General features: G+C 42.6%; 1 protein-coding gene across 15 annotated transcripts in view; it reads left to right on the forward strand.

The window, feature by feature from the left end:
• The window catches only part of KIF1B (kinesin family member 1B), a 1,289,105-nt gene that overhangs the window by 332,657 nt on the left and 940,472 nt on the right, over positions 1-15,976 (forward strand). For all 15 annotated transcript variants that reach the window (XM_069241187.1, XM_069241189.1, XM_069241193.1 and 12 more), the window contains 2 exons: positions 3,387-3,466; positions 3,894-3,969. In XM_069241187.1, coding sequence (XP_069097288.1) covers positions 3,387-3,466; positions 3,894-3,969 — 156 coding nt within the window. The remainder of the gene's footprint in view (positions 1-3,386; positions 3,467-3,893; positions 3,970-15,976) is intronic.

The following is a 15,976-nucleotide window of genomic DNA, read 5'->3' on the forward strand; positions in this document are numbered from 1 at the left end:
GAAGAGTATTCAGTACCTTCCAGAAGAGTATAAAAAAGAAGTGGGTTGCTTTGGAAATGAGCACTTGTGCTCAGAGACAATACTTATCTTAAATTCAGCAAAAGTTTATTCCTCAAAAGATATGTCTGGCTGTGTATTTTGGGATTCAGGTCTGAGATTCAGCCACACATAATAAATGAACCATTACATAGTGAGTATTTGTTTTGGAAACCCAGTTCATGACATGCTGTAATAAATTAAAAAGATGATGGCACAGGAGATTTTGTAGGTGCTTTACAAAACCAGACACCTACAGGCGTGGAACATTATCTCAGAAAAGCCTAATGGGAGGGCAAGCCTTAACAGGAATATGCCCAGCACTAATTTGCAATTGTGTAACAGCCCACGTCATCCTCAGGCAGCAGCATCAACAGGTACATGCACAGCTTTTAATTCATATTAGAGGGAGGAGATAAAGGCCCTTTCTGTAACTCTATTTATTTCCCCCTGAGCAGGCGAGCACTGTTTGGGGGTATCTGAGGATTTTATTCAAGCACAATCAATGGACCAAAATAACCTTAGACAAATAGTCCTAGATATCATACAGAAAGGTTATTGCACAAAATTGTTCGCAAAACTGCCAAACATAAGACCAAAGGTCTGACCTGCAAAGCCATTGGTGGTGAATAAGCTGCAGGCCATTTAGAATAGGAAGCAATATTTGAGGTGCCTTAGCAAGAACAAAATCTGGGGTTCTTCTCAATATATTTCCTCATCCCAAAAAAATAGGAGATATTAAGTGATAAGACCAATGCTGAATTTACGTCCCAACAACAAACATGTCAGTAGAATAGTTTTCAGATTATTAGAAGATGTAATTACGATGCTGCAAGATAGAGACTCATTATAAACATTCCAATATATTCTAATGCATATAAAACTCCGGAAGTCCTGGCACAGGAAGTACTTCTGTGGTAAGTGACAAACATGATCAATTCAGAGTACTTCCTTGTGGGGTAAAATCTACATCAGGCATGTCTGCAATATGTCAAGTGACAGCTATACATTTGAGAAGACAGGGAATATATGTGCATCTCCTCAACAAATGATTGATGAGAGAAATATGTTCAGCAGTGTTAGGAAAATATAAATGGGCTAATGATGTGTCTATACAAATTAGGATTTATGGTAATAATGAAAAAATCATCACCAGCTCCATGTCAGATGAATACTGGAAATGGATATTGACAGATACTTTAAGCAAAATCAATATCTTACACTGCTGGCACTCCAGAGGCATATACTGCTCATTTGCCAGATATCTCAGTCAAGAACGATGAGGGCATAAAACTGGCAAGTGTGATGGTATCATGCATTTTATTCATGTTCCCTATGCTTCCCTAGACCTAAGACCAATTCCGAAATGGTACCACAGACAGTAGTCTCAAGCCAGTGGGGATTACGAGGATCTTGTAGTGGTGAATCACAAAGTGGTAAAGGCCTTATGTGGTGTAAGCCATACAATTTCATAAAGGCAGACCAGTGAGAGAACCAGTCCCTACTGTGACCATTACAACATATGCATCCCACTGAGGGTGGGGGGACTCTCATGAACAACCTTCATGCTGGGGTCAATGAAGCTAGCATGAGGCAGTGACATACTTCTAAGGCACTCAAAGAAAGTCATTTTTTTTTTTTTTTACCATACCACTTATAGGATAGGACAGTCTCCAAAGCAGATACCACCTGTCTCCCAAAATTAAACATTATTTTTTGGTACAGTGAGGTTAGCAACTGTTTGAACTTATTCATAAGGCAAGCTTAAAGTACCTTAGTAAGGATTAGTAAATTGCAAGCCTACTTGCTTATTTGTTATGATAAAGGTATGCTAAATTGATGAAAAGGGCTTTACACATGATAAACTTTAAGAGATATTAGGATAGCACTGACATATTACATACAGCAGTATAATTCAGGCAGTCAGAACTATTTTGTGTCTCCTTTGCACCACATTAGGACTGTCACAAAAGGAACCTTTGGGCAACTGAATTGTTGAAGAAATTCAGTTTCAATACAATTTGTAGTTAGAAGGATTTCAAGGATGAAGTTGGCCCCAGCAAGATTTTTAAGTGATATTTCATGAGCAGATACTTGGGCAGCATCAACTTAGTCTTCCATACACACATTGACAAAACACTTGTCTGTAGATGTACAGTTAAGAAGAGTGATCACGGGGGGCCCTGTGGTGTTAAAGCACTATTTGCTTCTGTTCAGACTCTTCACCTTCCACAAACAGAGAGTTTTGTTACGAAGTAGATAACAAGCAAGTGTATGTTGAACAGATTTGTGCTTCGAAATAAACAAATTACTTGTGTGTTGTGCAGCTCAAGGCCATTTTAGATTCTCCTGCAACCCTCCTGCTTCATCATAGAAGTGGAACAGAATCTTTTTTTAAAATACCTGTCAATCCTGTTCCCTTTGATAATCATCTGAAAAAAACAAGTCTGAAAGTTGTGCTCCTTTTTTGGGCTTTGTGGATTTATGGTCGGCATCGTGAGGCGCACATCAATCCCACCTACAGTTGTCACATGTATTTCTGCACTCTTATGGCTACATAACAGAATAATGCACATCATGTAAATTTATGATTGCCTCAAGCTGTAAAAAAAAAAAAAAAAAAACACCTTACTGGTAAGAAATGTCTTACCTTTGCTTATATTACATTGCTGTTTGTTTATAGATTCTTGTATCATATAATAAATACAATTGTAGTAAATTGACATTATCATTAGAATGCATTACCTAAAAACAACTAAAATCATCCCCAGTTATAGTCAACTGCACAGGTTGTAATTCATATCCCTGCCATGCACTGGATATGACCTCATGCATTACACCACTAAGGAGATCTCAAATATAATTATTGTTGATGTCACTTGATATTAGTAACAGTGTAATAAGAATAAAGTATCATGGGGAATGTGTGCACAAACCCCAAAAAGGGCTGCCGTTGTCCAGATACTAAGTGTAGGTCCTGGCTAAACGGAAGAGAGATGTTTCCTTAATTATTCACTTTACATTGCTTTACTTACCTTTGAAAGTTAAGTTGTTCTTTTAATTTGAATCTTGCTTCTTAATGTATTACTTGCAATTTGTTGCTTGATCCCCATGTGCAAAGCAGACTTGACCACATTTGTTTTCGGGATTCCTAGTGGCAGAGTGCCAACCTTTTGGGTGCCTGATTCCGTAGGTTTAGCATTCCTGTTTTGTCTGCACTGTGGCTGAAAATTGGTGGCCTTGATACAGAGCTACCAACCCGGGGACAGTGATTGCTAAGGGGAAGCACTGGGGATCCTATTAGCATGGTTCCAACTATGAAAGCACTGACTTACAGTTTTGTCTCTCAGGAATCTGAGAAGATCATTGCTGAGCTGAATGAAACCTGGGAAGAGAAACTGCGCAAGACTGAAGCTATTCGGATGGAACGGTTTGTAGTTTACACCGCATGCTTTAGACTTGTTAGAGTATAACATAGTAAGTAGGGCTAGTACTAGCCTCTGTTAGTGGGACTAGGGCAGTTCCTAAAGTGAGAACTAAACATCATATTGGGAAGTGAGATCAAGCAGGATATACAGAGGAATGTAAATGCAGACTTAGAGAGAATCTACCATAGGATTTAGTGAAGGAAGACATTTTAAGGCATGTTTGAAGTAGGACTAGTTCCGGTTTTGGTTAGTCATAAACTTGCAAATTATCTTGAGATAAATGTCTAGAGCAGTATCTAGAATGCGGGTAGTGCAAAATACGTTGGTCTAGATGTCAAATGATGGTAGATATGTCCTCTTCGTATTCTTTCCATGATGTTGTCTGCATCACTATACTTTTTGATTAATATATATATTTTTTTTTTTTAGAGAAGCCTTGCTGGCTGAGATGGGTGTTGCCATTCGGGAAGATGGAGGAACGCTGGGAGTTTTCTCCCCTAAAAAGGTAGAAAATAGCTCATTAACCATAAATAAATGCAATGTGGAGGCCTGACTTGCTCAGTCCTCTGGATTACTGTATAAATTGATGACTGCATAATGTCCAAGGATGAGAATATCATTGAAATCTCACCTTTGCTAAAAGTGCTATTTGACAAGACTAGCGACAAGAAATCTTTTTGAAGGTAATGTTTGCCTAAAAATGTTACTATTTATTCATTCCGTTATTTTTGCCTGCAGAGTTAGCCAAATCTATGCTTTGTTTTTACAGGGACCTTATACCGTGTTTCATAAGAATAGATTAGATTAGCTATGTGAGTCAACTTGGCCTTCTTAACCAAAGTGCTCTTGGGATTTTCATATTAATCAGTTAATATCTTTGCTCACCTTTTGCATATAACCTACCTTTCCTTGGAGACGTCTGTACTAGATGTTAGGTGGGTCTCGAGTTTTTAACTAGATAGAGTCAAAGATGGTAGAAGGTTCACAACTGCTATTTATACATTGCTACCATGGTCAGATGGATAGTTTTTGATTCATACATCTTCCCTCAGATTGTTCACATTCGTTCCAGGCTTCGGACTGGACTGGAAAGCTTTGTTAACAGCAATAACTACTTGGTGGCGCCATGTGGCTCTAGCTGTTACTCTAGTTTTGGGTGTCACTGTAGTACATGGGGTGCCAACCTGTGCACAGATGTCAGTTTCTGTTTTTCAGTTCTGTGTTGATGCAGTCCAAAACTCTTTCTCCCAGTTTCACTGATAAGCTTCTCAGCTTTTGATAGTGACTAAGTCAAATACCTTCTCAAAAGGCCTCAGTCCTTTTAAGCAGTGCTGAAAGATATTGTTCCATTTGCATCTCTATCACTGTGTGGTGCCTAAGGTATGAAACAACACCATGACCTGTGACTTGTATGCCTCCATGCAACCAAAGGCCAGTGGAGATGGAGAAATCAAATTATTGTTGGATAAGACCTGCAGGGTGACCCCAAGCAGACTTCCTCCCTCAAACGAAAGTCACTGTCCAGAGAATGTCCTCCTAATAGATCTTTCCATACAATGCACAAAAAGACACAAAGAAAGGAGAAGTCTTCTTCGAGGAAGAGATACCTTTCTCTTTCATTTCACCTGTGCATCCCTTTTTATCTGGCTGGTCACTGCGTTCCATATAGCCCAGTCTATTAAGCATCTGTCTTCCCTCCACCACATCCAACCTAGGAGGAACACCAGCGAAGACTGGACTCCAGATGTGGTGCATTATTACATTGATCACACCCTTCAGGGAAGAGTGGCTAGACAGCTCTTTGTGAGCATCGCTGTATCTAAAAAGGGCAGGGGGTGACCAAGAACACCTTTTTGTGCTGGGTCATCCTACGTATAAGGATTTGCTATAGAATTGCCTTTGAAAGGCTTTTGTGACCATTTCACAGAGTCATCGCTGTCTCCATAGCTCTTTTCCGAGGTATTCTGGTTGCCTGGTGGCTACGTTGTCAAATTTGTATACTTTTGTAAAACACTGCTGTCTTGCTTCTCAGGCACGCAGTGATGGGGACTTTACCTGAGCACTTTTGCATGATTTCTTTGGTTAACCGGCACTGCTTAGTCCCATGTCAGTAGGTGTTACTGCATTGGAACTCATACATAATCTGTGGTAACTTGTATCCTGGTCACATGTATTCCTCAGAAGAACATGTTACTTGCTTTTGGTGACCATAAGTTTGTAGCAAATGTGGTTGTAGAGACACATGCTCTGCATACTCCTGCTTATCTAGTGTAGTGCCTGGACATTTGCAGCTTCTTTTTTGAAGTTACAAAACATGTTGCAACTTTTCCCTTATTCCACAATGCTCCATCAGAAAGTCTCCACCTCTGATTGTTTTCTTCCATCATTGGGTTTCGATTTTGAGTGCCAGCTCCAGGACCAGCACTTTCTTTGCTAGAATCTTTGGATCACCTTTCTAATTCTGCGTTCCAGCAACTTAAGTAATAATTGTTGCATATACAGCAACCGTTTGGGGGACTCTTCACCTGTGGACAAGCGCCTTATTTACAACACTTTGTGACTGGATGCCCTCACCAACAACCGGCATCAACAGGACTCTGTGCACTGCCGAAATCTGCCTTCTTGGCCTCTAACCTAAATGGCCAGAGAGGAAAGCAGATAACAGAAGTCCCCAGAAGAAATCCATCCAGCGCTGAGGGAGGCGTTGGATGAGTCACAGAATGTAATGCCTAGCCCCCATGAAATGGCAGACATCTTCGGGCCAAAAGATCTGGTGGCGCTGAGGAAAAGGAAGCAGGTCCATCTTCTCTTTAAGCCTCCCTGGGGGGTTGAGAGAGCCCAGAGATTGTTTCTCTGAAGCCTCCCATATTGATCAACTGGAGGTTAAGTGAACAGTCCGGAAGCACTCTGCCCTGAAGTCCATGTCATCACCTAGCGGCCTAGTTCTGTGTAGATGCATCAAGGTCATTCTTCTCACCCTCCAAAGCTTCCGGAGAATGAGGCAGATCATCGCTCCTGAGAGAGTTGGGTATTGAGCCATTAGTCCAGCTTGAGAAGGTACCAGTCTTTGGACACCACTCGACCCAGATAGCTCCATCAACACAAATTAACCCTCTATGGAAGGTGCAAGTGCACGCCACTCGTCAGCACCGAGGTGTCACACACCCAGCTTCTAAGCCAGCCTGTCCAGCTATTGTTTCGAAAGGTCCCTGACATGAGCAGAAGGTATTCTTCTACCCCTCTGTGAGAAAGACTCTTGCCAAGCCTCCTAATCTGGAGCTCCCACATACACCCTTCAGTATTTCCCAAAATAGAAGCTGGCCTTCAAGGAGGAGTCACTTCTGAGTCTTCTGCACCACCAGAGCAACAAGACCACCTCCACCTTCCCCTGCTCCTAAATGTTCCTTTTAACTCTTGCCACCTCAATGCTCTTGCTCACCTCCACAGCCTCCCTCTCTACAATCCCCTCCTGAATCTCCCCAAACCATTTTAGACCATGGTAGTCATTACTACCCTCAGGGCCAGGTCTTTTGAACACTTTTGCGCAAGGTAGGTGATGATGCATGGGAGGATTACTATGTGGATCCCACCAGTGCACCAGATTTAGATCCACAACTCACTAAATTACCCACCTAATGACACAACTGCTTACCATATGTTAATCCAGAGGGCCGTCCATCATCACAAGGTGAAGATACATGTTGTCCCGGATGGTGAATGTCTCAAGGACCATGCAACTGTTGCAGTACTTCCTATTTTAAGGTAATGTTAAAATATGCAACCAATTAATTTTCAGGGAAACCATGGGAGACACCCTCAGGTTTATAAAGGTCTTGCACCAGCAGACCCAAAGTACATCTGTGGCAAAGCTCCACCCAACTCACTGGTTTTTACACACAACATGCAAATGTGACACAGTGCAGGCAAGAGGCAATGACCTGCCGACTGACAATTAAATGGAAAGGTGCTGCTGCAAGCATGTAGCAGTATGGGCTGCCACCCCAGTGCATTGCAAGTTTCATTGGCCTCCTCTCCTGCTATGACAAACACCACTGGGAGGAAATGGAAGACCTTATCAAGCACCTCTCTGAGGCATGTAAGAAGAGAAGAGGGCGAAGACATATCCCATGCAAGTATTGAATGTACCTTTGATGTATAAGGCACCACCTCCAAAGACTTTAATACCAGCATCCTCCTATACCGATCTTGGCTGGATGGATATCTAGTTTTCAACTCAAAGTACAGTGGCACCTTGCTAACCTGTATTTTGAGGGGGTGCATCTCTTTCGCCCTCTGGTCAGTGAGATTCTAGAAACAAATCAAAAAGACCACAGACATTGCCAAGTCAAGGTGCGTATCTCAGTCCTCTACATCAAGGCTCACCTTTTGAAAGCACCAACCCAGACAGGTCAAAGGTGCCAGCATCCACCAAAAAGGCAGGGCTACCAGTACCCCTCATTTAAAGACACTCAGCTCTTCAAATCCTTCTCAGGGGTAGCTATCGAGGTAATGACCAAGGCAAGGGGTGAGGCAGGTATAACCAGGGTGCCTCAGCCACAAGCAGTGTCTCCCATTCCATCTCATCTGATCATACAGCACCTTTTAGGGGACGTTTGAGGTTTGTTGTTCCCCAGTGAGAAGCAGTTACCTTGGACAAAGTTGTGCTTTCAGTAACATGGCAGAAGTACTATCTGGATGTACAAACCACACTAGCAAACATTACCCCTCGGCACTATGTCATCAGCCCTGTTGATCTTTGGCTGCTTGTGGTGGAGGTGGAGGTGCAGGTGCTCCTAGCCATAGGAACAATTGAGCTGGTGCTCCTGCACCAGCGCAGCAAAGGGGTGTACTCCCTCTACTTCTTAATACCCAAGATGGATTAGTCCATCCAGCTTTTCCTCAACCTTTGCCTGCTGAACCAATACATCCTTTCCAAGCACTATCAGATGATCACCATGGAGGACGTCATCCTACTGCTCTGACAAAGGGACTTCATGGCGGCACTGGACTTAAGATAACTACTTCCACATTCCCTTTCATCTTATCCACCACCATTGTACTGCTGCTCCTTGTGATAAATGAATGGCACCACTAGTTGAAAGTTTTGCCCTTTGTTTACAATATAGCTATATTGCCACACTTCAGTACACAAATTGCCAAAAGCTTCGCCTCCAGGTACGCACACCGAAAGTCCATGGGCAATGCACTGCGGATGATCGGATTAAGGATGTTATTCTTTTTTCCACTCCCACTCATTCTATACATGGTGCTTAAAATGAGGCTGGTATGCATCACCCTTATTCTCCAGTATTGAATATTTCATAAAGTTACATCCTTGAATCTTCCCAGTCATTACGGTGGGAGTACAACAGTAACTACGAATAAGTTGTGTAAAGCGTTGCATTGAAAAAATAACTTAAGCAAGTGACACTGGTTACCAATTCACATGATTTAGAAAAAAAAAAACTCCAGCTAATCAGAACACCGTTCTTGCATCTTACCTTACTTTCAAGGGCCACCAAACCTCAGATTTCTAACCAAACATCACATTAATGAACTCTCTCTGAGCTCCGCTCAGTTATTTACTGATTTTCTCAACTCTTGACCTCAGATTTAACACCAGCTGCCATTATTAGAGAAGGTAAATGTTTCACTGTACATTTTGACCGGATATTCATGTGTTAGGCCATGTAGCTCGCATGGAAAACTCTGACTTTTTCTCTGAGGACCTTATCTGGACTACAAGCCCAACCATTGTAGCACTGCTGTAATTCTTTTGCAAAACCCTTAAGTACAAGGAGACAAGCTTTCTCTTCTTGCAGAAAAAGAAAGCCAGTGAACCTTTGTATGCCATTATCTCTCAAAAATACTCTTAAAAAGATTGAGATGGGAGGGAGAAAAATCATCTTCTAAAGAGCCATCACAGAAGTTACACAACAGTAAAGGTAAAAATCAGACTGACAAGACACCGATGGCTGTGAGAGATCCTTCACCTTCTGGATCTATGAAGAAAGCTAAGGTCGGATCAGAGCCTTCAGGTCCTTCTCTTCAGGATGCTGGTTCTTTGCAGACCAAGAAACTGTCCATCGACTAAACTTGGTAAAGGTAAAAATCAGACTGACAAGACACCGATGGCTGTGAGAGATCCTTCACCTTCTGGATCTATGAAGAAAGCTAAGGTCGGATCAGAGCCTTCAGGTCCTTCTCTTCAGGATGCTGGTTCTTTGCAGACCAAGAAACTGTCCATTGACTAAACTTGTGTTGATGAAACCGGCAACAGCAATGACAGTAATAAATTCTTCAGCGACGACTACAACTACATTTGTTTCAATGACGTAGCCTCCAACTAGACTATCAGTTGTGTCAACAAATACAAAACACATGTTAATGATATCTGAATCACAAACCTTTTAAACATGGGGACCCTTTTTTGTTGTCAGCAGACCCGTTGATGAGGACAAATAACCTGATTCCTGTTTGACCAGACATAGCCAAGCAAGGTATCTACACTGCCTCCTGTGTGCCTAGTGGAAGGGGGTGGAACTGATGATGATGATGATGGTTATTGGGACCACTGTCCTTTTGGACAGCTCTTCCCTTGTTGCATGTTAAATCTCTGGTGTTTTAGGGAAAAGGTCTGGTGGCTCATCTGGAACAGTCTACTCAATCAAGAATGCTAGATAGTTTCAACATTCATAGTGATTATGTAGATGATGGTGATGCTGAGGATGAACCAGAAGAAGGAGAAATTCTGTGTGCTCATCAGTCTGAAACGAATATTTAGCTCCACTCTAAGATCCTCCAACTCCTTCTGCTACTAGCTCTCCCTCAGGCGACTTAGGTGATATCAGTACGCTCTTGGTAAGTGCATCAAAAAGCTTTGATCTCCTGGTGCCAAGGAAACACAGATTCCTTTATGATTTAAAATAAAGATCTAGGAAGTCAGGTCGTTCATACCAATTGTAGATTACATATGGGCAGAGGAATTCATGAAAAACTCTGCTGCTGTGGCAGCGGTCATTCCTCACCTCACCAAGAAGACCAGAGTTCCTGAGAACCCACCAGCTTGCCTCATTGGTTGCCCGCAGCCAGACTGTGTGGTTATGCAGGCAGCACAAAGACGTTCTAGAAACCCTGCAATCCCTTGTTCCACACCTTTTGACTGGGATGCTAGGAGTCTAGATACTAGTAGGAAAATATTGTCAGCTATGGCTGCTATAACCATTAGATGCCTATTTCCATATTCCCATTCAAAAAAGGCACAAAAATGTCTGAGGTTCATGGTGGCCGGATTATCAATTCAGATAACTTAATTTTGCTTAAAGTCTGGCCCAGAATATTTACCAAATGCGTCGCACTAATACAGCTTATTTGAGAGGAAAAGTTGCCCAGTCTTTCCACACTTTGGCAACTAGCTCAGAAAAGCATCCTTATTTCAGGGAGCAAAAATAAAAACACAGATGGCTGTCTCCGAATCTTTGAGAATGTACAACTAAAACTCAACAGGGAAAAATCCCCTTTTCGTCTGAATAGAAGAATAACTTTTCTCTGTGCAGTTCTCTATACAACTTTACACACAGCTTTTCCAACAGAGGAAAGTTGTTAACTAACATCTTCCTTATAAAAAAAAAATACATATACAAAAAGTCCATTTCAGTTCGAAGATAAGTCTGTTTTGGGAATAAAATTGTCTTGTATTGCCCTCAATCCAAACTATTGTCTTTACATGAGACCACTGCAAGAACAAATAGACACACAATGGATTCAGACTCAAGGATCTTTCAATGCCATTATCAGGATCTCTCCACAGACGATGTTGACCATGACCCGGTAGATGCAGTGACAACATATCCTCTGACTTTATATTCACTTGCACACAACCACAGTATATGACAACCACAGATGGGCAATGGAAGGATGAGGGGCACACCTACCGGATCTCGAAGTAAGTGGCAAGTAGTCACAACAGGAAGACAGGATGTATATAAATTTGGTAGAACTGAGAGCGGTGGATCTACAGCTCCAAGCTGTTCTTCCGAGAATAACAAAGGGCCAGATGTAGCAAATTCCGATTTTGCGATTCGGAAATTGTCGGGGCGACTCGCAATTTCTGAATCGCAAAATCGGTTGCAGAACGGTGTCTCAGACACCGTCTGCGAATCTCAATGGGGTCGCAAAGACCCACCTCATTAATATTAATGAGGTGGGTCGTATTTTGCGACCCTATTGAGATTCCCTACACTCACAGGGATGGTGGCCTGCTGGAGACAGGAGACCTCCATGTCTGTGACTGCTTTTTAAATAAAGCAGTTTATTTGGCTATAGTGGCTCAATGGTTAGAGCGGCAGACCCTGAAGCAGAGATCTGGCTCAAGACCAGGGTTCAAGTCCCGCTTCGGCAGGTCTTGGGCTCAATTCCCCTTGACCAGATAATTCTCGCCTCGGTGCCTAATCTAATTCATGGGTCCCACTCTGCAACTCTGGGCAATAGCTTGCTTAATCTCCACAACGGCCCCAACAGCGCTTGGATGCCTGGCTTCACCCTGGGGGTGCTCAGGAGTGGGCGCCTCACAGGGAAAAGCCAGGAGGGGTTCCATAGCGGTATGAGTACAGCGCCTTGAGACCCTAACGGGTGAGTAGTGCGCTATACAAGTGCTAATTTACATTTACATTTATTTTTTTGTATTGCAGCCCGTTTTCCTTGAAGGAAAACCACTGCCTGCTCTGAAAAAATATTTATGGCAACATTCACAAAGGGTAAGGGGTCCCCTTCCCTTTTGCGAATGGGTTGCCTCCAGTGTGACACTGGTGGTAACTGCGAATTGCTTTGCGACCACGTTCGCGGTCACAAAACAATTCTGCATCGCGGTGCGAGTCGCAAATAGGAAGGGAACACCCCTTCCTATTTGTGAGTCACATTCCCATTTTGCGAGTTGGTACCGACTCGCAAAATGGGAATGTGCATCGCGATGCATGTTTTGCATGGCGCAAACTGCGATTTTCGCAGTTTACGCCATGCAAAACGCTTACTACATCTGGCCCAAAATGTGCAGTGCTGGTTCGTACAGACAATTCATCCACCATGTTTTACTTGAACAAGCAGAGAGGAGCCAAATTGCAGCACCTTTCTTTGGAAGCATAAAAGATTTGTAAGTGGGTCATAAGCATCAAAATCACTTGAGGGTAATGTTTAAGGCCCTGCCATGAAAAGACTGGCGGAAAGGCAGTGGGGGGCCATAGGGTCCCCTGCACTGCCTATTGAATGGGCAGTGCAAGGGCCACCCGGCAGGAACGCGTTTACAGTGTTCTCAACAGTCAGCCTGGCAGAATGATTGTAATACGCACTGTGGGGATGTTACTGCCACGGCGGTGACATCCTCCCCCTGAGTTTGGTGGTCCTGTGGAGAGACCACCAAACTCCCATGAGTTTGGTGGTCCCGTGGAGGGACCACCAAACTCGTAATGAGCCTATTATTCCTAATCACTGTGGGACTCCCACCTCAACAGCAGGAAAGATTTAAGCCTGTGAATCTATGAAAGATATAAATACTAGAGAACCACAGTGTACAGGTAAATAACTTGGGTCTCACTAACGGCACCAAAATGGACTAGACAATCTCAGTACTCCATGCTCCTGGAGGTTTCGGTCAATCCGTATGAGCAACTACATCTGATACTGGACCTTCTCACTCAGGATCTGGGTCAACTCAGACACTAAGCAGCAGTTAGGCACCTGAAGTCCTAAAATGTAGTTACCTCAAGCTCCCAGAGCAGTGCATGCTCATTCTGAGTGAGGTGCGCACAAATCTACCTTTTATTTCTCTTCTGTGGCAAAATGTCAAAGGTTTGCACACTGCTTCATCAATAAACAAACAAACCCCCTCCAGGTCTTTGTGCCGGAAATCACTTGCTACCTGCTACATCTCTAAACGTATAGGTTAAAATGCACTTCAAACCGTCTGCAGTTGCAGCATACATGCATCCTTTTTCTAAATCCCTGACATTAAAACTTTCATGAAGGGTCTCAATAGGGATACCTCTTAAAAATACTTCTAGCGCTCATTTGGAACTTGAATGTAGTTCTTACACTGCTCATGGGTCCATTCTCTGAAATTCTTCACTCCTGTGATCTGCATGTTTTTGTCTGTGAATCTGAGGTACTTAAATGCACCCGCCTCCCTCAGATGTACCAGTGATTTGCAGTCTTTAACTGTGGAGGACCTTTTCTTTTTTCTTGATGGGTCCTCCATTGATAATTATAATCACTAAATAGTCTCGCCCACATGTGGGTTCTGGGAGCACTTCTTTCAAATACATGTTTGTTAGTGTTTCATTTTTGACTTACTTCAGGAGGGACAAATCGTTTCATTTAAAATTAGATGTTTTTGCACCTTAGGCTGTATTGGTCAATTCCTTCAATTTACTTTCAAAAAGGACAAAATGATATTAAAGAATAGAAACATTACCAGAAAAGAGTAACTCCTTAAAAGCTTCATTCACAAACCTTTTACAAATGAAATTGAGTTAAAAGAATCAGGGTAATGTAGATATATAGGCAGCATATAGGCTGGTAGCATGAAAACTGACACTGCTTTATCAAGTGCCCATGGCCCTCCAGTATCCCATCATGCCTAGCAGGAGGCAGTTATCTCAGTTCTTTTCACAGTGCCTTTCACCAGCTTTCATCCTTAAGGCCACTGCTTCTGGTAGTTCCAGGCCTATTAGGACTGACTATCGAATTATTCCTTTAACCTGCATCAGCTAAAGCAGAGCCATCCAAGCTGCACTTGAAGTACAGGCCTCCTGATCGAGATCCACTGTTCCTTAATTTTAATTCTCTGCCTCATTCTGTTGTAGTCCTGGCAGCAAACTAAGTTCACACAACTGCTCCCTGATCTATGATTCCGCCAGGCAAGGCAAGGCAGAAAACTTTATTGTTTGAGACCAAAAGTATTTGGTAGAGCAGTCACTAATATGTAGACAGCAAGTGCTGCTGCGCTAATTAGCACATACAAATGATGATGTGCCAATTGTTTGTAAAGAAGACTTTAGTGAAATTTTGAAGAAGTCCCATAAAGTTATCAGGGTGGCTGCGAGCTTATCTATCTTGTCTGCACATGGGTACTGTCATGGATTGTCCTTTAGGAGACATTTGTGGCTAAGGCTAACAACCCTTAAGCCGAAATGAAAACCTTGAAAGCTGTTGATTTGGAGAAATGGAAGGAACAAAGGAAACACTCATACTGACCTTACAGTCTGCGAAACTACCCACAGAGGGTTGAAACCCCTCAGTGGCTTCAAGCTCACTAGCAACAGCAACACAAGCCTTTCCACCAACATAAGTGTCAACCAAAAGTTAGAGAAAGCAGCTGTTCAACTGCCAGCTGGGACAAAACAATGAGTGTGTACTTTACTCATTTCTGCTACCCACTGCTCCCAATATTGTTCAGAATGGCTACTTTCTGAGATTCACCCGTCGTCCACCGGCTATACAACCAACGATGTATCCACAGAACCTCTGGAAAGCCTTCAACAAGAAGTAAATGTGCTCCTACAGAAGCACACCGTGGATGTTGTACCTCTTTCCCAGAAAGGAATGGGAATATATACTGGTTACTTTTTGGTAAAAACGAAAGGTACAAAAAATGATTTCAAACCGATCTGGATCTAAGACTGGCATACAAATGGCCATTGAAGGAAAAGTGCAAGATGATTGTATCATATCAGATTTATCAACAGGTCCATTAAGGAGATTATCTGTGTTCCATAGATCTTCAAGATGTGTCCTTCTATATACCAGTAGCCAAGAAGCACCTCAAACTCCTGAGAATTTTGATTGGCAACTAGGTATCAACAACTCCAGGTCTGTAGCTGTACATCTGAAATACTGCAATCTGTGGAAAACTAGCCATTTGACAGTGAGTCAGGTTTTGCCCACTGAGCTCCTTGTTATCCTGCATCTTTCTGGTCCCGAATGCCCACCTACATATGAGACCATTTCTGGAATATACGGAAGACCAGTGGAGTCAGTTCTCGGAAAGTTGGGAGGACAACATCACTCTTTTCTTTAGTGCAGCACATTGCCCAAAGTAGTGATGTTATCCAAGAACCTCCTCAAGAGAATGACTTTTAATCAGGTGTTCCATCCCAGTTAATAGTGACCAGTGCCCCTCTCTGGCAAAATAAGGTACCACATCAAACTGCCCGGGTAAAATAATGCACACCTTAAAGGAGAATCTCCATTGAAATCATAAACAAGCCTCCTTCCTTCCTATTGAAAGAGACAAAGATAGTTAATAGATTCTCTCGATTAGTATTCTTTGAATCTCATAAAAAAAGAACTAGAGTTATTGCTACCTGCTGGGCATGATGGGATATTGGATGTCTGTTGGCCCTTAATGGTGCAGAAATAGATTTTATGCTAACATAGCTGGTGATCTACATTGCCCTGATTACTTCAGCTCTTATTTCCTTCAAAGAATGTTTGTGTAAGAGGTTTTCAAGAAAAGTTAG

Source organism: Pleurodeles waltl, chromosome 6 (genome assembly GCF_031143425.1).
Source record: "Pleurodeles waltl isolate 20211129_DDA chromosome 6, aPleWal1.hap1.20221129, whole genome shotgun sequence".
Taxonomy (NCBI): Eukaryota; Metazoa; Chordata; class Amphibia; order Caudata; family Salamandridae; genus Pleurodeles; species Pleurodeles waltl.